Consider the following 26,036-nt stretch of genomic DNA (forward strand, 5'->3'; position numbering starts at 1 on the left):
ACTAAGGGATCCTCTGGACTGTTAATAAAGATGTAGTCGGCTGGTATAATCTACTGTTGCTACATGAAGGCATTAAATAAATATTATCAGCTAATAATTTTATGTAGCAAATATTCGATATTGGCTGCATAAGATGGACTGAGCTCTGTTGCAGAGTCACAGCCCACGGCAGCAAAGTGAGAAGGCTCAGCTTCAATGTAGTTTACAACACCTATAAAAAGTGATAGGAAAATTGATAAGAAAGATGTCAGTTCCTGACTTGTACGTCTTAGTCAGCTGAGCTGGAGACAAATTACAAGAACAGGAAGGTCTGACTGCTTCCTTATGCAACTAGGAAAAAAAAAAACTCCCCTCTTTCTGTTGACAGACAGCTCGGTGCTCTGTCACTGCAGCTCAGCTGGAAAAGGCAGAAACTGGGGATGCTGAAGTGCGGCTCACTGTTCCTTGCTGCTCCCAGACGGCTCTCGGACCGCTGCTGCTGTGCTGCGTACAGCCATGTGCCAGGGCCCCCTCCCGGCTCCCCAAGCCGCATCCTGCCTGTGGGTCTGCACGGCCACGGCACAGACGGAAGCCTCCCTCATGGTAAGGGTCTCCAAGTTCTATCTGTAGGGATAAAAGACAATTTGTAATGCATTCTACTTTCTCCATCTGAATCCTTCCTTTACAACAGTACCTGTAGCGGTTAGTGTTGTTTTTAAGCAGTTTTCCTAAATGGGATCACTGCCCTGATGTCATTTACCATGTAGCCACAGCATCTGTGGTGTCAGCACCAGAGAGAAGAAGAGTATGGAGTGAGAGGGGCACAGGGGATGCCTAAGTTGGCCTTACTGCTGGGTGAAATACTCATTTATGCCAGCTTTGCTGACACCTTCCTCCGTGAAAGCACTGCTTCAGAACTCACTTCTTCTGTAGGGCCTCAAGTGCCAGCCCTCCTTCATCACAAAGGGAGTTAAAACTGTGGAAAACCAGCCACATACATCCTCAGAAAGAGAAATACAGCAACTGGTGCTTCTGATGTGCCTTTGTGTTCTGTCCCAGTCTAGTTCTCTAAGGGATGCTGCACTCTCACTTTACCTGACGAAATGCACTTGTAGAAGTTAACACCAGTTTCTTACGCATACGCAGACCAGGATTGGCTTAGACTAACCATTTGTTTCCTTTTTTAAATTAATTGCCAATTAGCTTGATCTAATTAATGGCAGTGAATGCAAATTTACACCTTCCCTAAAAATTTATTCCAGGAAACAAATATTTGTTCCTAGTCTCTGCTTGTTCTAAGGCAAGCTAGGAGGAGTCGCAATCATTTGTGTTTTGAAAGAAATGATTGCAAGAGGGGGTAGGTTTGCATTTGTCATTATGTGTTAACTATTTCATGCTGAACGGCAGCCAATTAAATAAATGCAAAAGAGGAGCATGGCATCTGGCCTAGGCAAGGTTTTCACTGAAAGATGAGAAGCGTGTTTGCAAGACAATGTTTCCCCATGTTGGAAAGCACCAGTCAAATGTAAGTGCGAGAAGGTGGTGGGATGGGAGGGAGGGACTGTGGTATGCTGCACTTTGAAATGTTTACAGCAACCAGTTTTGCGACTTATTTTAACTATTGCAAGGTTTGGCTTACTGTACAGGGTGAGAAATTGAGTGTTATCAATGTTTATTTTAAAAAAGAAAAAAGCAAACCTAGTCCCGGGATTAGAATATAGCATGGTTTGACTTCCCTACAATACAACTTAATCAGATTGCTGTAGCATTCTCAGCAATACCTCAGTTCATAGTAAGGTTGTGGACCAAGGCTGTATTTTCCAATCTACGATAATTAAACTTTGTATTTTCAGCTGTTGTGGAAAAGCACTGAGAGGCAGAAGCAGAGGGCACTGAATGTTTCTACTATTTTGCTAGTAAGAGTATCTGATAAACACGTAAAAGAAGAAAACAAATGATTTCTGACAGGGCAAGCTAATTCTCTGAACTCTATGCAAATGTGGGGAGGAGAAGGGAAGGGATACTCTGCAGCAGGGCTAGGAAGGTTAGCCACGGTACTGCTGATCAGAGGAAATGAATCTGGGGCAAGTAAAGAGACTCCCTGGTGAAAAACCAGGCCTTGGAAAAGAAGCATTCTGTATTGCTCTACAGACTCTGAAGATCAGTGCAAAGTAAGGAGGAAACAGGGGGAAACATTTTTCCTGGTTTTGTCTGGGTTGCGAGGAGAACATATTTTTTTTTCTGTTTGCTTTTTTCCCCTTTTAAATTTTCACATGCCTTTCCTGCTCCCAAAATGGCATCTCATTTCCACTCCCAAGTTTCCCCCTTAGCTGTGCTTCAAAAATGCTGTGGGTAGTCTTGTATTGTAAATTACATCACTAATTTGATCTCATTTACCACGCTGACTCCACGAGAATATTCAAGTTCTCTTTACTGAGAAAAAGCAGGGAAACCTTTGCGAAGGGAGATGTGTGTGTCCTATGTGTTAAATTACAAACCCTGAGCGCATAAACCTTAGGGTTCTGGGGAAATGGTGTGTTTAAGCCCTGGAATATCCCTGGGAGAGCGAGGGAGAGCATCGCTGCCTGCGCATGTGCCGGAGCCCTCCAAAACCCAGCCCAGGCACCGCACGCTGAAAGTGAGAGTGCGATAGTGAAAGCCAGATAACGTGTAAACAAACTTTTATCCCAAAAGATAGATTTTTTTGGGAAATCTTATACTTAAAGTAACTGAGTCCATGGAAATCAATTCCTGGAGTCACCAATTTTTCATCACAAAAGCACAGAATGGTACAAATATGTTGACCTCATTCAGGAAAGCAAATTTACATCCTCTTACACTGATGTGGTATTTTATACGGTGCTTAAAAGGCTGTAGGCTAGTGAATGGTACTTGAAATGAAGGATGAACTTTTACACCTGTTGTACTAGAACTAGATTCTTTCTGAGAATGCTGTTTTTAGAAAATGTGTGTTTATTTTTAAAAAAACTTACACTAAAAAAAAAAACAACCCTTTTGTCAAGTCTGTTTTTCAGCGTTCCATGAGTAACTCCTAATGAGTCTCACTGCTTGTGTTTTATCTTGGAATATATTGCTATTTTGTCAATACCTTAATATGCATGCAAAACCCACAGTACATGAAGCTGCAAGGTAGCAAATTGTGTATTTTTGAATACTTGCCGAAACTCGGATCCTTGCTTTGTGCTTCCTGCAGCATTATTCTCTTCTGATTACTGTTCCTGCTGCTTTTCACTGCCATCTCTGTATTTTAAGCCTAGTGGAAACGATGCAACGTTGTGCATTGTTCCTTTTTTAGCCAGTATAAAGAATCAGGTAGGTACAGAAGTACTTGCCGTGATTTTTTTTTTCTGCATTTGTGGCAGTTTGGGCGTGCAAAGTATCTTGGGTTTGGCAGGCTTTTCAGGTGAAATGTAGCTGTATCTGAATTCCGTATTCCCTGAGCGTGGTAGATCATATTCTCATAACGTGATTCAGTGAGGGTACTCGGGGGTATGCATGCTCAGAGTGTGCATATTTGTCTTCCTTCACTGCTATTTGTATAGCTTCTTTCAAATTTTTGCCAGGATGACAGTGTTTGCATTTGGCCTACTTTGGTTATTATTAGATTCTTTCTGTGCCCCATAATTGACTCTTTACCGAGATGCCATGTAAGATGCCTGAAGTGCTTTACACGTGTTATTTAAATATTTGATTTCTTCCATTCGTTTCTCTGCATGCCCTGTTTCCCTCTTCAGCAATGACCTCAAATGTTTTCAGGCCCCATAACATTCTGTAAATCTACTGAAAGAGACCAGTAGTACCTAGTGAGAAGCTAACTGGGAAATGTCAATTGGGTATAACGGTACTAAAGTGCAAAAACAGCATCTTGTAAGGGGCTAAGGCTTCCCTGCCATCTGGTAACATAGCAGGAAGGGATTAGGGAGGCTGGGAGGAGATCACACTCGGTAGCTATTTTGTCAACTGGGGTCAATAGTTTGACCAGTGTTGTCCACTGAGTATTTTCTTCTTATGCCAGTTATCATTTTAATATCAGCCAAATTCTGCTATATCCTTGCCTTGTTTTAAGGTCTCTTTTGAACAGTATTTCTGTACTATTTAACACATTCCTTCCACAACCACCACCCAGGCCTTTGGACCAAAGTAGAATGTGTGAAAGTATTTTAGAGAAATACTTCTGTTGAAAATTTGGATGGGAATCCATCAGCATAATTTTGAACTCGGAGATATTTTTGGAATTTGGGGGAAAGGCAGGTGGTGGAGCAGAGAAGAAACCAGGTTATTGATTTCCTAATTACAAGCGGGTCATGTCAGACACTATAATCAATAAGCTGTTCGCTCACATTTCTGCATGACTGGAGCATACTGTGAGTTATCATGGCGTATATTTTTATTTAAACAGCTGTGTAGATGACCTGACATAAGGGTTAAAGCTGGTGAGCTAAAGCAAGTTGCAAGTGAAATTTCAAAGGGATATCTGCTCGCTAGGGGAATTATGCTTTCACGTGACTAAGCAATTTAAGATAAGTGCTGTAGCCAAGAATCAAAATGGAATATTTTTTCCCCAAGTGATTAAGCACAAATTCTTCACACTGTAAAAATATTTCTCTGAGTTCATTCAAGCATTTAACCATCTGACTGGATCATAGCCAGAAGTTAACTGAACAAACTTGTGCTTGTATAGGCTGGAAGCAATGAAAACTCTTGCTGGAATGTGTCGTTTTGAGAAAATAATCTAGTTCAGTTACTCTTTAAATACAGATTATTGGAGTCTATCTCTTTTAATTTTTTTTAACCAGAATCACAGGACAGCATTCAATAACTGCCAGGCAAAAGCATAAATACCCAATATGTGTTCTAGAAAGCATTTTATGGAGAAAAACCCAACAATCAAACCCTCTTTAGCAGGCTCATGTACATTCATTAGATTATGAAAAGACTGAAATATGCCCATGAATACTTGTCTTTCTTCTCTTGGACATCAAATAGACATTGTGTTCACAGGGGGACTGAAGCGCTCCAAATTCCAGTGTATCAGTCAGGTGCCAGATATTTCTGTGCTTGAGACGCCAAACTGAAAGTTTGGCGTGGATTTTTTCTTTTTTTTTCTAATTGCTCATTAAAATTTTTGAGAACGAGACCAGGATGAACACTAACAGCTCTGCAAAACAGAAACCATCTTCTGATGTGAAAAACTGAACACAGCAGTACAAATATCGGAGTCACCTTTTTCAAGTGTACTAGAGGTAGCCTACTCAGGAATGCTACAGGTGGTGATGCACCAATTTAATCTCAGCCACCAGAATTAAAACCTGCTTCAGTTCAGATGCTATTTGCATTGAAATGTTGCTGTTCTTATGCTGCTAAATCCTGCTTCCTAGGGCTCTTCTGATGAGGGGTAACATTAAGCCTATTCATTTCATTAGGACAAAGAAGTGCTGACATCACCATTTACCCCAAAATTATGCGCAACAAAAATAACTGGCTCTGCAACAACTCTTCAGGTTTTGGTTTAAACAGTTTTTTTACAGGGACTTTGTTCTGGATCCTTAGGAAAGTGGAGAGAATGCAGGGATATGTATGTCATCTCACAGGCCAAGCCTGCTCTCACCAAGTCAACTAGCACAAGAACCATGATTGTAGCGAAAATTTAGCTGGCTCCAAAATAATTGAAGCTGACGGCCAGTATGGAACCGAAGCACATCTGCCTCATTCAAGGAGGAGAGCTGTTCAGGAAATTATTATTGCTGTGTACTGTATTTTAGGAATTACCTAGCTGTGATGGAGAAAGCATGGATATAAGACGACAGTTGCAAAGCAGAAAGGTTGTAAGCTAAAAGGAAACAGGCTTGCTGGAACAAGTAGTCTTTATTGTTGCTGTTTTCTCGTTATGGCTTGACTTGCATCATCTGACTCTTTGAGTTATTTTGTTCACTGGTTATACTGCTTGTGCATTTATGAAAACAGAATTTAGCTCTTCATGGCAGTGAAAACTATAGCTTAAATAAAGGATTTGCTTCCATGCTTAAAGTGAAATAATATGTGCTTAAATACTCTGAATTGGATCCAGAATGTTCAACAACTCTTGGGAGTCAGCTCCTGACAAATAACTCCTTTACTGCATGTATCTGGAGACTAGTTCTAGCTAGTTAATGTATGAGAACCTTATTACTACCCAAATTCTTGAAATGACCAAAATCACCATGCTGAGAAGTCTAGTCACGTGGAGTAAAACGAGAGTCGTGCTTCCATTCTATTGATATTTAATGTACTCAATCCATGTTCAGTCAATTTAATTTTCAGATGTTACAGCTCAGATATTGCAAGTTGTTTTGGTCACCAATTTATGCACATTGGAGGTTTATGTATTTGTAAATGGATTACACAGGGGGTTTTTTAGGAAATAAAAAATCAGCATGCTTTAAAATTAATGAGCTTCTGAATTGGGGGGGGGGAGAAAACAAATATAAAGAATCAAAAATGTGCTGCAACCTTGTTTACCTACCTACTCAGCTATTTGTTTTAACATCTGAAAATATTATTTGTAACTTATGCTTCTTGCCTTCAGCTAAATGTCTAGCATATAAAGAAAAACTAGGAAGTAAGAGGAGAAAAATTAATATTGTAGCTCTGGGAAACAGATAAATCATATTTAGAAACATAATTGCAGCATCTTTCATGTCTGGGGGGACTCCTAGGTTTCCTTTGCTCTGCTGCACTAACTAAAGGACTTCCTTCCAATACGAGGTCTGAGTCTAAGTTAATGTCTTAAAATTAACTTTTTTATTTACAGAATGTTTAACTTAAAAAAGATTTTTCTAATGGGTATTTTAGCAATCTAAAATTTTTGATACAAAGAGTGGAGAAAAACTGAAATGCTTATAACAGTTGTTTTTCAATTGAAAAAAAAAAAAGGTGTGTGTGGGATAGATGGAAAAATATGTTAGCTAAAGCAGTGAACAGGCACTGGAAATTCTGAGGACAAGGACATGAGGATGGCAGGGGAGGACAGTGAAGTGAACACGGGCAGCTGCAGCCTGGGCAATGCAGCCTTGAATTCGCAGTGGAGGTGATTCAGTTGTGAGGGAAGGATGGCTGTTGTTCACAACTGCTGCTGTTCTCCGTGGAGCACTGCCAACTACTAAAGACTGTGTTACGAATCGAGTGCCCTCTCACCAAGTGTCTCATCAAAGACCAAAATTACTTTCTTAGGACTGCAAGTATTTTTGTGGTTATTTATTCTGGAGAAGTGACACTGGAATGTTGCTACACCACGTTGTCATTTCACAAAAGTTTGTAGGAGGGAAGCTGAAGCCCATAAATTAGATTTTTGGTTTGATAGTCTGAGGTATCTGGAGGTATGTTAAATAACAATGTTTAAAATATCTGTATTAATAGCAATATTTTCATAATATTATTCAATTTTGTAGTGATTTTGGTGCAGACTTGATTGATCCTAAAAGTATCAATCAATATGATGCCATATGGCGATCAAAGAATGGCACCCCTTTCCTCTACCAGCCCAGTGTTAGTAGCAATCTGATCCCCATTCTTGTAGCTTTTATTTTGGAACTTTGAGGGAAGTTGCTCTCTGATGCTGGTTTGGAAGGCATTCAGATGTCTGAAGCTGGAGATAGACATCTGATGTGCTGAAAGTCTCAACAGAGACATTTGCTAAGCAAAGCTCTCCAAATTATGGGCTGGAATCTTGGTCTTTCCGAAGGTCTAATAGTACTCACAGCTGGCAAGGAAGTGATCACAAAGCCACTCTAAAGCAGCTTTGAGAACACGCTGTGTGGATTTACACCAGTTCCCCTTCTTTTTACAGCCTTCCCTTTTTCCTTTCTCTCCTCTCCCAGGTTTCTTTTTGTCTGGCTAATGGATCATGACTAGAAGTCAGAGAGGATGGGCCTAGAGCCGGGAGAATGTCCCTGTGTGCACTAGCAAACTCTAGCCCCCAAAATGAACCTTAGGAACTAGTGTTGCAAGTAAAAATCGCAGAGGCTTATCTGTGACCATGCCCAAGTAAAACAGTATAAAGGTCTTGTGAGGTTCAGCTGGCCTTATGCTGTCCATCTTGCCTGTGTACATCTGAGCTCTTAAACAAAGCCTGACATTGGAGATTCTCTTGTGCTCTCCATTTGTTTACAATTAATTTCATCAAGTGATTATTTTTTTTTTGTTGTTAGACAATGATCAAGGAAGAATTCATTATTTTCCTCTTGCAAAGTTCTCTCTCTCCCATGTTTCCATCTAGGCATAGTTGCGATACAAATCTGTCATGTTTCTGAGTCCTAGAGTGTCTATTTTAAAAAATCCTGATCATATTCTTAAGCCAAGATTCCATAAATCCAAAACTCCTTAAGCAAATTCCATTGTGGGTGGGTTTGTTTTATAAAAAAAGCTTTTCCTAAAGGGTTACCTAATTGTTTTCTTACTTACTGTGTATTGATTATACTACTATATTTCAAGTAATTATTCATCTGATTATTTCTAAGTGCTATGATTATGGACAATTATCATAATATATATGTTGTATAATTTCATTATATCCACTGGTGACTCAAAATCCAAGCCGATATAACAGAAAGCAGAGTCTAGACCATTATATTTTGTTCTACTGTTGTGGGAGTCTGAGGCAAGGCAGGCTCCCTAATGTCATGCAAAAGAACATGTACTTTTTATAAAACAGCTTTTGTTATAGGAGATGAAAGATGCAGTGGGTGATAGAGTAGCTACGGCACCAAAGCAGACTTGAAAATCCTTGCTGTAGTCACACACACACACACACACACACAAAAAGCCTAAAGTTTTTGTTGCTTGATCATCAAGAATGATATTAGATTACCTGACCTTGAGATCTCATCCCTAAATGTAAGCCTTCAAGAAAGCAATTGAGTAAAACTTAACTTGGACCCCTTCAGAAGGGAATTCAGAGCACCCACCTTCACTGACAGGAGAAGGGTCTCAGGGGGTTTTGCTAACTAGATTTCCCAGTAACATTAGATAACCAAATTCAGATGGGAAAATTGTTCCTTTTCTCCTAAGGGTTCAACCAGAGAGATAAATTTCCCTAGACAGAGCTTTGCAGGATTAAGGAAAAATAGAAATTTCAGACATGGTGTGCAATCCTGTGACTTTCATATGTTTCACACCCCTGTGATTTTACCCAACTAAGGCACTCTATGATTTGATTTGTTAATGTGCAAGCATCGCATTACCTTATATTACTAGGTATCCGAACAGGGTCCATAACTAAACCTGCCTACATCAAGATATGTCTACCAGAAGCAAAACATGGACCTCTTAGCTCCTTCTTTTATAATTCAGTAGAAAGTGTTTGTTCATTGTCCAACTACCCAGTGACTGGGAGGATTCATAATATACTGTTACATGCTCTGCAGAAACAATTCAGACACACAAAAACCAGGCAGCCAATGCCATTCTAGATGTCTGGGGTGTCCTGTCTAGCCTTTGCTTGCTGCCTCAGAGAAACCTGGACCTCTCCTACGTACTGCATGCCATTGCCAGTCCTGTGTGGATGTCACTGATACCCTTGGACATCTCAAATGTCACTAGACAAACACATTTGAGGACCTGAATCTCACCTTCTCCATCTAGAATATAAATATTTCATTTTAACAATTCAAGTTGGTGCGAGATGCTGTCACCGAGATGTTCCATCCTTAACAAAAGTAACTTCCCAGCCACTGTTAGGTCTGGTGGAAACCTATAAGAAAATCTTGTAAATTGTTGTTTGTTTTGGGGGTTTTTGGAATCCAGAACTGAAAAAGAAAGTCCTTAGCAAATTTGGTCACCGCAGTTATTTGGAAACCAGGATGATTTTGGTACCATTATGATCTGTTGTATTGTGCATCAGAGAATTTTGATATCATTGCATTAAACTTCAGCTGGAGCCTATGGAACGTGACAATTCACACCACATCAACTTTTGACCTGTAATGAATTTTCTCCATTGGAATGTTTGATAGTGTATAAAGCTGTCACATCCATAACTCCGGTAAAAATGAGAACGCTTACACAAAATATCTTGAACTGAAAAGCTATGGTCTTCAAATTTAGTTAAAACATTAAACTTCAGCCGTTAATTCTCATGTTGGGTTTTATTCTCCCTTACGTATAAAGTGTGATAAAATTGCTGTCTTCTGTCAAATACCTGCAGAGGATACTACTCGCACAATGGGCGACCACATTTGAAGTTAATGCAATACAATAAGCGTAGGAGAAGGAAAGTGAGGTTTCATGAATGAAAAGGGGTTTTTTTAAAAGAAAATTTTTAAAAATAAAAATTTCATAACCTGAAATTTTGAGGAAAAAGCTTATCCTCTGTGGAAATGTTTGATTAATCAAAACCAATTCTCCTCTGGAAAAATATTCCAATGGAAAATTTGCAACCATTTCGATCTTGTGATGCTCTGTTCATTTAGTGTCTTTGCCATATTGCTTTGCTAACTTCAGCAACACTCAGTTCTGTTGCCATAAGGTATAATAAATCTTGTTTGGAAAGGTATCTGCAAAGCAAATGTTTCTCCCGAGTTAAAAAGTCGAACATCTAGATTTCAGTTGGCAGTAGATACATGTTTCTCATTACTCACTATACCTCTAATGTAAACTGCAGGCTTCTTCAAAAGAAGCTCAGACCTGACCCAGGGAAAACTCTTTCACCCTTTTACACTCGTCTTCTGGAAACGTGCTCTACAGAGAAGTGTACATTTAAAAAAAAAAAAAAAAAAGTTTAAATTCTTTGTGATAGCATTTAATCGCCAAAAATAAAACACACCCCTATTTAAGATAATGAGAGTATTGCCATTGCTCTCAATGATGCCAGACTGGACTTACCTGCTTTTTATAAAATGAGGTTTGGAGTTTCTTGCAGATTGTTCAGAATGAACTCTGAAGCCAAATCTGGTCTGCTACATGTTACTGACAAGAAAGCACTGACTTGAAGTACTAATGAAAAGACTTAATTTCATCTTTCTTAAGGAAAAAGCTAGTATGTCAACAGGTCCAAAGTAAACTTTTTCTCTGTGGCATTTTTTTCTTTTCTGAACTTGACATTCAAAATTATACTTCCTATCACTTAGCACAGTGTTTCTGTACAATTAAAAGCTCTTATAACTTTAAATAAATCTACCGACATTTTACAGTCTACTCTGAATCTGCCTTTGGCATAAATTTTTGAATGGATACATAAATATATAGACATGTCAAATGTTCTTGTAATGGGTATAAATACTCTTGGCCTAATCCAGAGGTTGTTTTGCCTCTGTAAATGTCTCCTGCTGATGTCAGGAGCCCTGAGCCCAGCTCTGTTTCTCTAACCTGGCAAAGCACTTAAACTAGCGCTTAACTTCAAGCACAGGAACAGATGACTGGCATCAAAAGTCTAACCTTGTGTGTAAATAATTGCTAGGTTATCTACCAGCTCCTTAGAGGAAAGGAATTAGCTTCAAAATACACTTAAACTTCCATAGCTTCAGGGGCAAAAGTCGCACCAATCAGTAAGACCCAATGCATAGCAGAAAAGAGGCCAAAGGTTCAGATACAGAAAGTTTCACTTTCAGAGCACATAATTTATTGTAACTGTGAACTTGCAGAATGTTATCAACAGAACAGATACGGCTGAAAATATTGCAAGTGTCAGATGCAATTACAGCAAATACATTCAAGGGATAGTTTATAGTTTTATTTCAGTTTATATGCAGATTTATTTTTTTTATTATTATTATCATTCAGTAACTTGCAGTTCTTCTCTCGGTTATGTTATTTGACTAGGCTGACATGGCCAAAGTCAGCCATGACAGAATTGCTTAAAATTTACCATGACTAAGAACTATGTAGATTCTGGATTTTGGCGAGCAACACGGAGAGACAGACTAAGCAAAACCCAGTGTAACCAGGGAAGAAACCAAGGAGAAGATGAGGTGTGCGGTGTTGACTCCAGCAAATATAACAGATAAAAGGACCACGTTGATCCTGGGCAGCAAGTCATTGATAAAAGTTGGTATAAGAGCTATTGTTAGCCTGCAGACATAGGTGGAAAAACTGTGCTGCAGACAACCGGGAAGATCTCTGTCCAGAAGGCCCTGAAACGAGAGGTGACAATGTTAATGGAAATGGACAGGTCTGATTCCTCTCTAGGTCATCTGTGTCCTCAGCAATCCCAGTCACTTCCACTTTCCTTCAGTAGGATTTAGCATCATCTTCCAGCAGGTTGAGTTAGCTTTCAGTCCAGCATTAGCAGCCTTGCAGAGCTTTAGCTGGGTCTGAACGTTCCCATTCTATTCACTATAGCTCAGCAAAAAAAATTAAATATTTTAGTTGGTGAGTCCATGCACACTTGTATTTTTTTTCTAGATAAACTAATATATTTTCATCATTTCAAAAATAAATATCTGTTAGATTTTACCTGTTTCTTTGGCTTATCTCTCTAGTAAACTCAAACTCATTCGTAAAAAGATGGTAAATTCCTAATGCGGTAAGAGTTTACACAGAAAAATCAATGTTAAAGAATGACAGCAAAGAGAGTCATATAAGTAGTATGACTTTGCCATGTGCTCAAGTATTTTTGGAGCCCAGACAGTACATCAAGAAGTGACAGATTCATGTAGTTTAGCTGGTGATTTATAAAGTTTGCTAGCTGATTTAATAGAGTGCTAGAAAGCGTTGTTGTTCGACCAAGTAAAGAGAATCATAAAATGATAATGAATGTTATGACAGTTCATGAATATTTCATTTGGGGTCTCTTTCAGAAGCCTGTTAGTTTATCTGAAGATCTAGGGGTATACTGCATATAAATCTGACAGAGGGCAGAACTGCACAGTATGCCAAGAGACAGAGAGGAGAGAGATTTGGTGAGAGCAACGTGTGTTTGAACAAGTGTCTCCAAAGCACTATATGTCAGTTAAGTTCTCTACTAAGTGGTCATGAATTGTAAAGTATCTAGGGCATCAAGCAGCGGCCTCGTATTTCTTTATTTGCTAATTGAACATTTAGAAACAACAGGTAGTGTCTTTCAAGCTTGTCATCTTTAGCAATGACTTCTGAGAGTACTGGTTTACTTTGGAGGTAAACTTTATTTGAAAAGGCCGAATGGATTCCCATCTTGTCAAGTATTTCTTACATGTGCTGACCAGAGCAATATACAATGTGGACAGACATTTGTAACGCGGTGAATGTGGAACAGACTTCCATCTTTTTCATCTTTAACACCCTGAAGCGGGGAATGTACTCTCTGTACTACTTTAAGTCTTGCATGGATCTATTTACCTTCTAATCAATTATATATTCTGTTGTTAATTTTGTAATAGGCCTTGAATACTTCAAACTGTGATCTAATGCCAAATATTAATGCAAAAAAAAAGAAAAAGTTTTGTCCATATTAGTTGTATTTCACTGTCTTTTGATCCACACCAGCAATACGGACCTGCATTTTCATAGCAGTGCTGTCCACCGTCAGGTGGGGATTCCTCTGTTTCCATTTCTTTGGCTCTTTCTTAGTGATAAAGCCCTTTAGAACAATGGACTTACAACTTTATGCAGCCTGAAGGTTTGCATGACAAGAAGCAATGAAAGAACGACATTTGAGAGCAGGTCAGCGATAGTGCCACACCAGAAGCTCTGTTTAGTGGGAATTACTCGGAAGAAGTGAAACCAAATAAGAAGGACCTGAAGGGGCTTCCACAGGTGGTTCATAGGTTTTCTGCCAGCGCTTGCATATGAAACAAGACTGAATCCCACCCCACAGTCTGAAAGGCATGGGATGAAGGGTCTTGTTTTATCTAATAAATCCTTTTGGTATTAGCCCATGGATCCAAGATTCAGCTTCATTTTTGTATCTGTGGGCAAGATGAGCTTGTATCTGAGGATGAAAATGCACTATTCCCAATGAATTAGAAGGAAGCTGTTAGGACCGATTCTCTGCCATTAACTGTATGGTGGCACAATTTCGTAGACGCTGACACCGTCTGAGAGACAAGACGGCAGGAATGGCATTTCATGAAAGCCGCAAGGCCTTGCAGTTTGTCAAACTGCCTGAATCACCATTTGTGAAGGGACTCAACTCAGTATTAAAATCTCCGTAGCAAAAATCACTACTTACTCACAGTAAAATCCCTAGAAGTCCATAAATGGGTCTGCTTTTACCAAATGAATTTGGTACTGCAATACAAAGAAAAATGTGTGACTTCCCCATATAGATTATCACATTTCATTATAACCAGCACAGGTAACTGTGGGGCAGTCTCGTATAGGTAACCCCAAAGAAAGATATTTTGTTTTTCTATTATTATGACGTTTTGGACAGTAACACACTGAGAAAAACGGTGTGCGCAGATTTTTTAAGTGACTTCTTCTGAGATAGCTTGATCTGTATTTGCAAGATGGACAAAGAAGTCAGAAAATATTTGTGGAGAATTGCTCGTTCGGTTCTTTTTGTCCCTCTGCAAACTGGAGGGAGAGGGATACGCTGTCCTAGCAGATTTGACTTATGTTTATAGTAATTTGTTTGGCCAGTGTTTATTACTTAATAATCAATCTTTATTATTACATTAATTCTAATTGGGATATGTGAAACATGTAGTGCATTGACCGCATGACATCAGTTTACTTGCTGAATAATTTAAGCCATTTCCTTCTAATACCTTAGGCTGCAATATCATTACTTTTAGGCTGTCCTAATATTCTAGTTGTATTGATGTTATTTCACTTGTTATTACCTTCTTGACATGAAACTGTTTTTCAAATATGGAAATCTTGTTCAAATATTTCTAGATGACAGAATCCTGCATTGGTTTATAATGTATCATAATAACAGAACAGCGCAACATAAACCAAATTATTTGTTTTCTAACCTGTGCCAGCCTTCATAGTAAGGGGACAAAAGATGCCAGAAGGAGAATTTTGCTCTGTATATTTTTTATATTTTCTTATCCGTTTTGCCAGAATGCAAGGAATAATCTTGCTGATAATACCGAGGCAGCAATCACACAACCATTAAACGGACAGTGTGATTTATCCCACTTCACGCTGCTTTATAAGCAGTATGTATCACTCCTGTGAGTCGTCTTCTGCTTAAAGAATTGTAAGAAATATATCTTACTATTACTTTTATTGATAAAACAGACCAAACCACCTTAATTCATTCTTCATCCAGAGTCTTTTATCACAGCATGGTTGTGATTAGGATTCTGATCACCCTGTGTGCCACTCTGAGATTGAGAGGCTCCATCTACTCATCTATTATTCTTCATGAAGCAAAGCTCCAGTGTACCATCTGTTTTCTTACTGAATCTTGCATGTAGCTGCAAAAAGCCGGTCACCAGAGATTGAATCTGGCAAGGAAGCTCTTGGTTTCTTGAGATAGCCAAGCATCCACTGCTATTGGCCTGTTTAAGTTCCAGGTGAAAATAAATGACTCTTCTCTACTGTATTTTAATTTATATTTGTTCTGATATTTAATTTTTGTTCAATTTATGTTTGGTCATATTTTATCTTGTATTTTTGTTGCTTTCTTCCAACCAAAAATCAGCTGGGGAAAGACCCCAGAAGCTATAAATAAGGATGCTGTGGATCTTTGGTTTGAGATAGGTCTGTCTTGCTTTCTATAATACAGTTCGAATTAACTAAGGCTTTTTTTTTTTGCTGATGGTGCCTGCCCCTTTTGACAGAAGGAACAGAGATGGTTCTGGTGTGACCATGCTCACTTAATAGCAGCAACCAACTGAATACACTTGAATATCATCATCCTGTGATTTCCCTTGTTTAACCAGGTCATATAGTTAACTTTGCTTTATTTTGAGAGGAATGTAGGATTGCAAGGGGCCAGCTGAATCCCCTAGGCATCGCAAGTCCACATAACGTTGTAGAAGGTTGAGGAGCAGGATGCTGAATGCTGCGTAAGGCTGAGACGTGGCCATCTCCAGGGCGTCCCGCCATGCCTGCCCCATGTACCACTATCTCCTCCTGTACAGAGGTGCAGCTCTACCCAGCTCGCTGCCACTGAACTTTCCCCGTCTTCCTCGAGGCTTTTTTTTTTCCTTTAAACTGTACAAAGCTATTGGAGCTTCACAACCTGCAGTATTTTATAATAGTCTGCGCTATTCCCCAAAGAGCAATAAAAAGTAGCTTTTGAGGCTCCTCTTTTTGATCCATTATTTAGAGCCTGATTTGTGCTGTCTGCAATCCCCACATCAATGCCAGTGGTCCTGCAGTTCTGCAAATTCCCTTCAGGACTAGACTAAAATCATAAATCTTTTCCTAGGAGGTATTTACATATCATCATAGTACAATTTTTTACAATCTGCTCCTCTTACCATGGATTTCATTTTCATAGCAGAGAAGGACTGTCTAAGGAAACAACTCTATTTCTTACCGACTCTCAGCTTCCAGATTAAATTTTTACTTGGCAACAAAACTTCCTTTCCCAAGATGATGGTTAGACTGTATTGGTCCTGGGCTCAGCTCAAGCAAACATTTGTGTTTGTACAAAACCTGGCTATTTTCCCCATATGCTCAGTAGGACTCTGGGAACTGAGCCATACAGGGTCAGCAAGACCTGAAGTCATTAGCTCTGTGCAGATTCTACATCAAGCAAGGCAGGTTATTAGACTATGTCAGTAGTAGCAAGGGAGTTTTTATTTTTGCTTCATTCCTAGAAATGATAGCTTTATAATATGTGCCCACTTGGGTGAGCGATCTTCAGTTCTTTCCTCTCTCGTTCTTTCCTCTCTCGTTCTTTCCTCTCTCGTTCTTTCCTCTCTCGTTCTTTCCTCTCTCGTTCTTTCCTCTCTCGTTCTTTCCTCTCTCGTTCTTTCCTCTCTCGTTCTTTCCTCTCTCCTTTCACAGCAGGAGTAAAAACATTCTTATCCTTAACTATGCCAAGGCCTTTTTTCCCACTTTCATTTAATTTGTTTTGTGATATAAAATGTTTTGCCTGACATGGTAGCCCAGTGATGCCACATGGCAGCCTGATATTGCATTATGATTCATTGAAATGCCATAACTTCACACACTAATTGACAAAACTAGTCACTGACAGGGTCTTTAGCCCAAGCAACTAGCAGTCTAAGTGCTAATGATGCTGCGCGGTGCAAATCCGCAGAGTCACGGGCATGCTGCAGAAGTTTTGCAGGCTTCATCTTTGCATCCCCAAGGAATTTTGTGTGGGCTTTAAAGCAGCCCACATGGCAAATTTGCTGAGTGAGAGAGCGAGAATGCATGTGAGCACGTAACTTACACAAGAAGCAGGGTAACTGCCCTTCCTGCTGGGTGAAGGGGGTGGGAAGATTGAAGATTTTGCACGAGGATTTAAGAAGGAGCACAGGGGTTTGGTCCATACTTCAAAGAATACAGGCAAATCTTAGGTTAGTCCTTGAAAAACCGTTCACCCAGAATGCTGCTCAGAGGAATACCCTAGGGATAGAAGCTATAATGGTGATTTAGCTTGTTTTACCTCACGGTTCCCCTCAGATCCAAAGACAAGCCTACCTGTTTCACCCCTCCCGCCCCCCCCCGCCTTTTTCCCCATTATTTTTGATGTTGAGTAGCTCACAAGCAGTTCAACAGGAGAGGAAAAGGATCTTTGTCCTCACCTCAAATAACCTTAGGTCAATGCTGAAAACACTCTTCCAGAAGGCAGAGCCAGGCAGAGAGGGTGCTGAACACAGGTCTCCTGGATGACCACTGGCTTTCTGTGAAAGAAGGGAGCAACAGCATCAGCGCTGCCCCCCCTTCCCTCTCCCACCGAGGAGCCTGCTCTCCTGCTGCACTGGCAGGTTCCGAGCAGACCCAGGAGGCTGCCTCGGAGCACTGAGGGCACACCTCTGCCGAACTTCCACACCCCGTCTAGCCAGGGGGGTACTTAGGCTCATGTGTGCTTAGACTGCAGCGATTTAGGACGCAGAAGCAAAATTCCAGGCACTCTGAGTTTACGTGCTTCCAGCATCAGGTTGCAGAATGGATGGGTTTGCATGTGGGTGCCTTGCTTCTTCCTAAATCCTTCTTAATGAGTCCAAAGTCCCTGTCTTTACCAAAATCCTTAAGTTTTCAAAGTAGCAGCTACATTATTTTATTCTGTTGATCACAAAAGGCGGCTTGCTAAGAGGAAGATGGTTTAGGGCCTGATTCAGAGGTAAGCCTGTGCGGGGTCATTTGGAGATGTGGGTACAAGCAGCTCCAGCAATGGGAAGCACAAGGTCTTTCAGGACTCCCAAAAGCAACAGTCTACAAGTCTTCAAGCAGGACCTAAGAATCCAGTTGTGCATATTACACAAATAGCTAGACAGAGCAAAGTCCTCCGAGGAGGGGAGGCTAAAAATGGTATGTCAGAAATTAGTCAACAAAAAGGTGAGATTTATTCAGCCGCTGCCCTGAGGGCTATACAATTTGATATCAGTGCTAAAAGTGCAGACGGAGAAAAAGAAAATACTCTTTTTATCATCATGGATTTCCCATCCAGCCACATCTTACATTCATCAGTGCCACCAGGGCCTCACTGTATCAAAGGGAACCAAACATCCCTTTTACTGTCATCTATGACTCTTGCCCATGAGGCTGTGAACCTGTCATCAAAAAAAGCAACTTCAGTTTAAGACTAGATGTTTGCTGTATCTAAAGAGACTGATAAGGTGATGGGAAGTGCCTTCCATCTACAGCCTGCAAGGCAAAGTCGGTCCCAGAGTTGTCGGCTGCTGCTTCTGCCAGTGCTGTTCTGCTCCTCTCTCTTTGTGGGTGTTTCATTCAGTTGTCTCTCCAAAAGAGCTGTTATCTTCAATACCATATGAAAAAAGCTAGGATCGTCTTATGTACCAGGCTAAAACGATGGCTAACAGTGCTGGTTTGCCATGGAAATCATCAGACTTCTCGACTCAGAACCTCAAACCTCATTTAACAGCCTCATATCGTAGGATGACAAGGCCATGCTAGCGCTTTGACCATCTGAACCCATTTATGGCACTGAAATCATCCATGTGGCAGTGTAGTAATTGAGTAATGCTTCTGCTGTAACTCAGGACGCGCTCTGAAAACCCTCAGGCTGGAAAAGGCTGCACGCAAGGAAGATTGTCATCTGAATTTCTGCAAAGTCGTCTTGCACCCCCCAAGCACACCAGGTCTGGCTCTTACCTACGTTACTAATTGTTTGTTTGGGGCTTTTTTTTTTAATGACCGTGCTTCAGTTATCAAAATCGCTGTTGCTTTTTGATAAGCTGCGACGTATATTATCTAACCAGATATAACATGCCTGAAATAGTAAGGGAAAAATGAATTAAAGTGGATACCTGCTGCTTTCAATTTTGATATCAAAACTGTGTGTGACACAATACCACTGGTCAGAAGCAGCAGACTGAGCTGCTAATGGCCATGTTATCTGTGAAATACAGCTATTCCCTTTCCACAGATTGCCTGGGGGAAAAGTACAGAACAGTGAATTCTCACATTTCAGACTCCCTCTTGATAAAAATAAATATGTTTGATCATTCAAATATATGCTGATTGAAAGACAAAATTCAAAGTAAATATTAAAAAATGGAAGCATAGCTTCATGCTCAGGGCCTAGAGCATGAAAGGTTCAGACTCATGATCTTTTCTGCATTAAAGGCTCCAGGTACGGACTGGACAACTCTGCCAGGTCAGATCCTACAAGTGGCCAAACAACATTGCAATCAACTTGGTGGTATGAAGAACTTTAAGCAGCTCTTGAGGATCTGGATCTTGTCCCTGTGGGTCAGTTCCCCACCTCTAAAACAACAAAAAGTAGTTTTCTGTTTCCAGCTACACTTTGTAGGTACATTGTGAGTAATCACAATACCTCTGTGATGGAGACCATAACAGAACAGTTATAAAATTGTAATGGATTTAGCAGTTAAATTTCTAATTTTGCTGTGCTCAACACCTAGGCCTGAACTTTATATAGTAATCCATCTCAATTAAAAAGTTAAGAAAATAATATAAATAACATACAGGAAGTAGAGATTTTATTAATTAAAAAAGTCAAAATAATTTATATTCTAAAAAATACCGTGTTGAACTTGATTCCATATGAAGGGATTTGAATTTCATGATAACTGGTTAAAAGCACAGCCACTGTAAATACATTGATTTTATGCACACATCTTGGCCAACTTGAGCAACAGTCTCGCTCACCGTGACAGCTCACTGTTTCCCCTCGTAGGGAAACAGTAAAGTTAGAAAAGCAAAGTTTTCCCTGGTTGCAACTTCACTTTCTGTGGTGATGACAAATCTGTGTCTCTCAACCTCCAGCTTTTATCATGAAATGTGTATGAGAGGGATGAGCAAGTTTAAAGAAAATAAGGCAGCAGGTACATACTCCATTTTATTTATTTAATATCTTGAATTATTAAAAAGACAGGTGCTGCTTGGCAGATAGCTTCCATTGTTGTATGAACTATCAACCAGCAAAAGGAGCAATGTGTTGACAGATATCTTGACCGTGAATTACAATTACAGGGATTGAACCATGAAGGATAGAATACAATGAATCACATTGTATTTATAGCCAGAGTGAACAGAAGCCTACCGATACATGATAGCAATATAAAATGGCATTAATTATTTTAGGATTAATTCCTTTTCAAGCAATAAATGTAGAAGATCACAAACTAGAGGACCACTTTGCTAAATTAAACTTAGCACTAGGGCAAACTCTCCTGGTAGAGTGGTAACAGGCTATAGTGCTTTTAAGCCATAGGTCATTGACTTGAATCTGTCTCAAAATGCGAGCAATTAGTGGAGGCCCAAGGATCTCTGCACTGATCTAGACATTTATGTTCACAAAATGGCAAGAACAATCCAAGAAAAAAATGAAAGGCAAAAGAATAAAACAGACATAAAGATGAAATGATCTTTTTTTTTTCTTTTACACTATATCAAGGAATATAGGCAAAATACCGAAAAAAACTTTCCTTGAGGAAATGACCTGTCTTGGCTTGTAAAGGTACCTTTGAAAGAAATGTGTTATGTTTACTTTTCAGAGAACATGTAGTATATGAATAGATTAAAAAATAGCATGGTATTTCAATGTATGTCTCTAGCTTGTAAGCAAAAGAACATGATTTTATCATCTATCTTATTCTAGGAATTGTGATTCAAGTCTTTTCATCTAATGATGTTATTTTTCTACATGATGTTGGGGTTTTTTGTTAGGTGGTTTTGTTTTTTTCCTGGGTATGGACTACTGAACTAGAACTAACACAGATTTGATTAAACCGTCTCTCCTAAGCCCGGTTTGACTCAGAATTGAATCAATTCTGGCGCAATTGCTCTATGCGGAATTCCACAGCTGAAGAAAAGTAGAGTCTAATTTCCTGCTGCCTTGTATTGTGCTCCACTTTCAAATATTGACTGTGAGGAGATGTCCACATGGGGATTTGTGTGCTTTAAATTTCCACCGTAGATTTCTCTGCACAGCATCCTCATGTAAATAATCCATACGGTATCATTCCTTAAAAATGTATCTACTTACAGGCTACTGTAGCTGCTCCCATGGCATCTCCCCACTGGATAGTCACTGTTTTGCTGCCAGTGGGTTTTACATTCTCCCAACTCTCAGCAAAAATTGAGGCCAGTCACAACCCTGCCTGCAACAGTAGGGGTTCCTCATTTTTAGAGATGAAAACTGCCTGAGAAAATGAATAACATCATTTGTTTCAGCCTCTCTCTAGCACTGCCGTTGCCCTGGTTGTACTTGGAAAGCCCTACTGTGCTCATCAGACTCCATTCAGAGCTGCCTCACAGAGTTTTTATCACAGTCAGCTTCGCAGGGAGACCTTACGTGGTTGTGCAGAGCCAAGCACTGATTCAGCAGAGCTTATCCACTTTGTGCTGCCTGCAACGGGCCAAAAGCAGAGCTCCCATGCGTGTATCACTTTGGCAGAACACACACCTTTGTGCCACTCTGCCTGGAACCAGGGACATCTCCTGCATGCCAAGGCCCTGCATCGACACTGAGTCTCTCCTTCATGTCACCCAGTCCTCAGAGGTCCTTTCTCTAGTGCTGCGCTCATTTTTTTTAATGGTTAAATTATTTGAGGTCATCTAGCAGGTTAGGTAAAGAACAAACTTTGAACCAGAATTTCTTAAATATTAAGTTTGCTGTTGGATAGCATGTGAAATGTTTAGAATTAATGAAGTCTATGAGTTTAGATCCTGAACGTGATTCTATCAAGGACATCAACTTTTCTGGGCATCTTTGGGAAAAGTTGAAAAAAACTGATGCTCCTGTCTTCACTTTTGTGCTAGCAGTGAAGTCAGTGGTTTCACTCATCTGCAGTCCCATTTCTTAACAGGTTGTTGGACCTGTTTCAGCTTTCTAGTGGCCAATCCACCTCTATGGAACAGAACTTGTGATCCATAGTGGAGACTGCAGACATAATAATAGACAAACTGGCATCCAGATGCTGTCTATGCTGCCACAATTATGCTGTTATATGTACTTCCGGCAATTGGATAACCTGCACGAGGCATTATTTTCATGTTGTTAATAACATTTTATGACACTTTTACTCCTGTGCAGCATGGTAGATTTGAGTACTGTCAAGAACTAAATGCACACCATAACTCCTAACTATTTCATAAAAGTAATTTCCCTTTAACGAGTTAAATAGCAAAATGATGAGTGTGGGCAGAGTCAAGGGTTTTCATTTAAATAATATCTATTGATCTACCTGCGGTTCAGCAAGTGAATCCAGATATATACAACACACAAAAATCACATCTGTTTCCTTTTGCCAAAGTTTATTAACGCTCTCTCTGCTTCCTTGTCGCAATAGCTTAGATTTTCAGTAGAAGCACTAATGACTGTGTGAACTCAGAGGCACACTCTTGATTGACTGGTCTTAACTTTCTTAAATAGTCTTAAATGCATAATTTTTTTGTTAATTAAGCTCTGGACAGATGCTTTTATTCAGCGAGGGGTTTCAGGAAGTCTGTCTTGTGCAGCTCCTGGGACAATTAGGTGATTATCTTTCAGAAGAACATTGCTGGACCATTCTGTTTTACAGCTCATCACCATTAACTCTCATTAAGAGTCTAGATGGCACAGGGAACAAGGAAGCGTTTCTCATCCTCATTATTTTCCAAACCACTACTTCCTTGGCAAGAATATTTGTAAATCCAAGTTGTTCATTACGACAGACAGATTAAAATGGGATCTAAAACTATTGCCACATTAAAAAAAAAAAAACAAAAACAAACAAAAAAAACCACCACAAACAAAACAACAAAAAAAACCCCAGATTCGGACATAATGGTCATGGTTTTACATAAAATGTGAGAAACATTAGCAATTGTATATTTATAGTTTAGAAGATACCCTTTAGGTTACAGGTACCCAAAGGCAGAAGTTACTAACACTTTAATTCAAATGTAATCTGTTACAGTTTTGCCACTTTGTTAATCCTGAAAAGTTTAGAGACCATTGGATAATAACACTGTTAGCATAAGTAGTAAAACGGGGGAAATAGTCTAGCAAGCCACACGCAGAAAGAAGTACAGATCTACTGAAAACTCTGTACATCTGATCTGAAAAAAGCTCAGTTACAGGCTAAAAATCTCTTTGGACTGTATTCTCTATTTTTAAAATAAGTGACGTAATTTGAACGTGCTGCTTTCAGACTATTAGAAGACTAAATAAGCCATACCTAGCTTTTCATATTGCTATTCTGTTTAACAGTTACATTGACAAAATCTTCCCTTTTATACGTCAGGAACTGGCATGAAACGCCTTGCTCTACATAACATAGCACCCTGGTAGTGTGCGCTTGTAAAAGGAAAACTGTCCTTGTAAAAGGAAAACTGGACACATGCAAACAGACTCAAAATGAGTAACTGACGCCACCCCTCTGAAACACTTAATACCGTAAATCAGGAGGCTGTCTGGGTCTATATGTCACAAGACAAATGTCCAGACCGAGACTGAAGAGGCTAATCTGCACCCTCTAGTGACCCAAACTAGTTGAAACATGGGCAGCTACAAATTACTAAATGGCTTGGAACGCTTCTCCCCTAGTAAAGACCTTTAGCGCTCTGTTACTGTTTGAAGGCAAATAATCAAAAATCTCAATAAAACTGAGAAAGCTGGACCGCATCAGGATATGTAGAAGCCTGCACAGACCATAGGTTTTGACTTCTCCCAGCTGCCAGCCCAGCCACGAGCAGCTGTGTAAGGTGGAAAGCAGGCCCATGATGTCCCCGCCATCTGCCCTGTCCTGCCTGCCACCCGGTCTCAAACTCTGCACTCCTGGAGCACAGACTGGGGGGGATGTCTGTGCCCTCCATGCAGTCCCCACGCTTCGCCTCCCCGCCGTGGGAGGGCTGTGCCGCTCCCCGCTCCCTGCAGCCGTGCGGCAGGGTTGTAGGGATTAGCCTGGGGGAGCCTTGGGAGCATGTTCCAAAAATAAAGGCAGTTATAGTAATCTGCTGTGGCAAGCGCGTGTGTGTGTGATAGGCATTTACTGCCAGCCTAGTGATTTAATAGGATTAAATTCTGATCAGCAGAGAGAAGATTGATCATGGTAACGAGAAGATGGGTAGAGAACATCTGGCTCAATGGCAAACCGGCTTCAGGAAGAATGTGACACAGTTCAGTGTACATTATGAAGGAATCATATTGGACTTCGGGCTTATTCGCTATATTAAGTGAGCAATACTGTAAGAAAATTGGATAGGCTAGCATCCCCTTTTTAGGTAAGCATCTAATGCTTTACTGTGATACTTCATTCCTTTCTCAGTACTAGGCATGAAATGAAGTGTTCAAATAATATGGTCATAAAAGCAGATTTACAAACAGAGAGAAGAATCCCCAGCCCAGTAGCAAATGTAGTACCATGTAATGCAGCATTTGGTAAAGATTATCACGAAGCGATTTTCATGGCTGGATTCAAAACGTATGCTGTCAGTAGCTCTGTTTTCAGTAGCAGTGAACCTGACAGGGAAATCATCTGAGAAAGAATATCATCTGAGAAAGAATAGACTCCCAATGTTGTCAAACTGCAAGGCAACTCTCCAAAAGGGACAGCTTGCAGCATACAGATGAAGTAAAGAAAACTACAGGGGGTTAGACTCCAGTACAGTATAGAATAGGTGCTCATTACTGAAAAGTAAAGCAAGTGGAGAAAGAAAGTTCAAGCAGAGGGCTCCAGGGAATTACCAGGGAGAATAATTAAAAATTTGGAGGAATGCTAATGTGCTGAACTAAGAAAAAGAGAAAATTTAAAGATTAGGAAAAGAAATAGGTCAAGGGAGTAGAAAAGGCAGTGAAACCTGACGACTGCAAATGTGCTTCCCGGCTCTCCTGGCAGCCTTAGACTTGATAAGGAGAGATTGGCAGAGAGCAGGCAGCGCAACCAGCATATCCAAGTGCAACGAACAGACACTTCTAATGAAAAACATTAATCAGAAAATAGCCTATTCAAAACTTACTTTTGGTTTTTTGGGTTTAGCTTTTTCTTTTTTTTTTTTTTTCATCCCCTATGCTATTTTGTGTTTCTAGAACTTAATTGTATTATATATTTTTTTTGCTGGCTTTTTGTTGCTGTTGGGTTTTCTTTCAATGTGGCCATTCTGGTACCTTTGCATTGCTGCGTTTCAGTTTTGATTTGCTGCTTTGCTTAATAGGACTTTATTTAAACCTGGAAGCTTATCATACAAAGAACATAAAATTTTTAAACTTAGGAAAAAATCTCATCCAGAAATCCATGCATGACTTCAGGAAGTGTGAAAAGTCATTTATTTAACAAAAGGAAAATGAAGATGTTCTTCAAAACTTCAAAACGTCTTTTTACACCATTGTATTTTATTTTTACCATGTTTAATAATATGTCTCTACACACGGTCCATCTTTTTTTAGTTCAAGTCTTGAAGCAGAAGCAGTAAATAACAACTTCCCTAATGTTCATTATCTGATTAAAGAAATTGAGGCATGTTAACAGTACAGAGGTTAAAAGACAGGGAGGATTAAAGGATGAGTGTAGCTAATTAAGGAACCAGCCCTGCAAGCAATT

General features: G+C 39.9%; 1 protein-coding gene across 1 annotated transcript in view; it reads left to right on the plus strand.

The window, feature by feature from the left end:
* LOC141745967 (uncharacterized) overlaps positions 1-26,036 on the plus strand; it is a 243,352-nt gene that overhangs the window by 190,309 nt on the left and 27,007 nt on the right. The window contains exon 4 of the mRNA XM_074593515.1: positions 368-582. Coding sequence (XP_074449616.1) covers positions 368-582 — 215 coding nt within the window. The remainder of the gene's footprint in view (positions 1-367; positions 583-26,036) is intronic.

This window comes from Larus michahellis, chromosome 7 (assembly GCF_964199755.1).
Source record: "Larus michahellis chromosome 7, bLarMic1.1, whole genome shotgun sequence".
NCBI classification, from domain to species: domain Eukaryota; kingdom Metazoa; phylum Chordata; class Aves; order Charadriiformes; family Laridae; genus Larus; species Larus michahellis.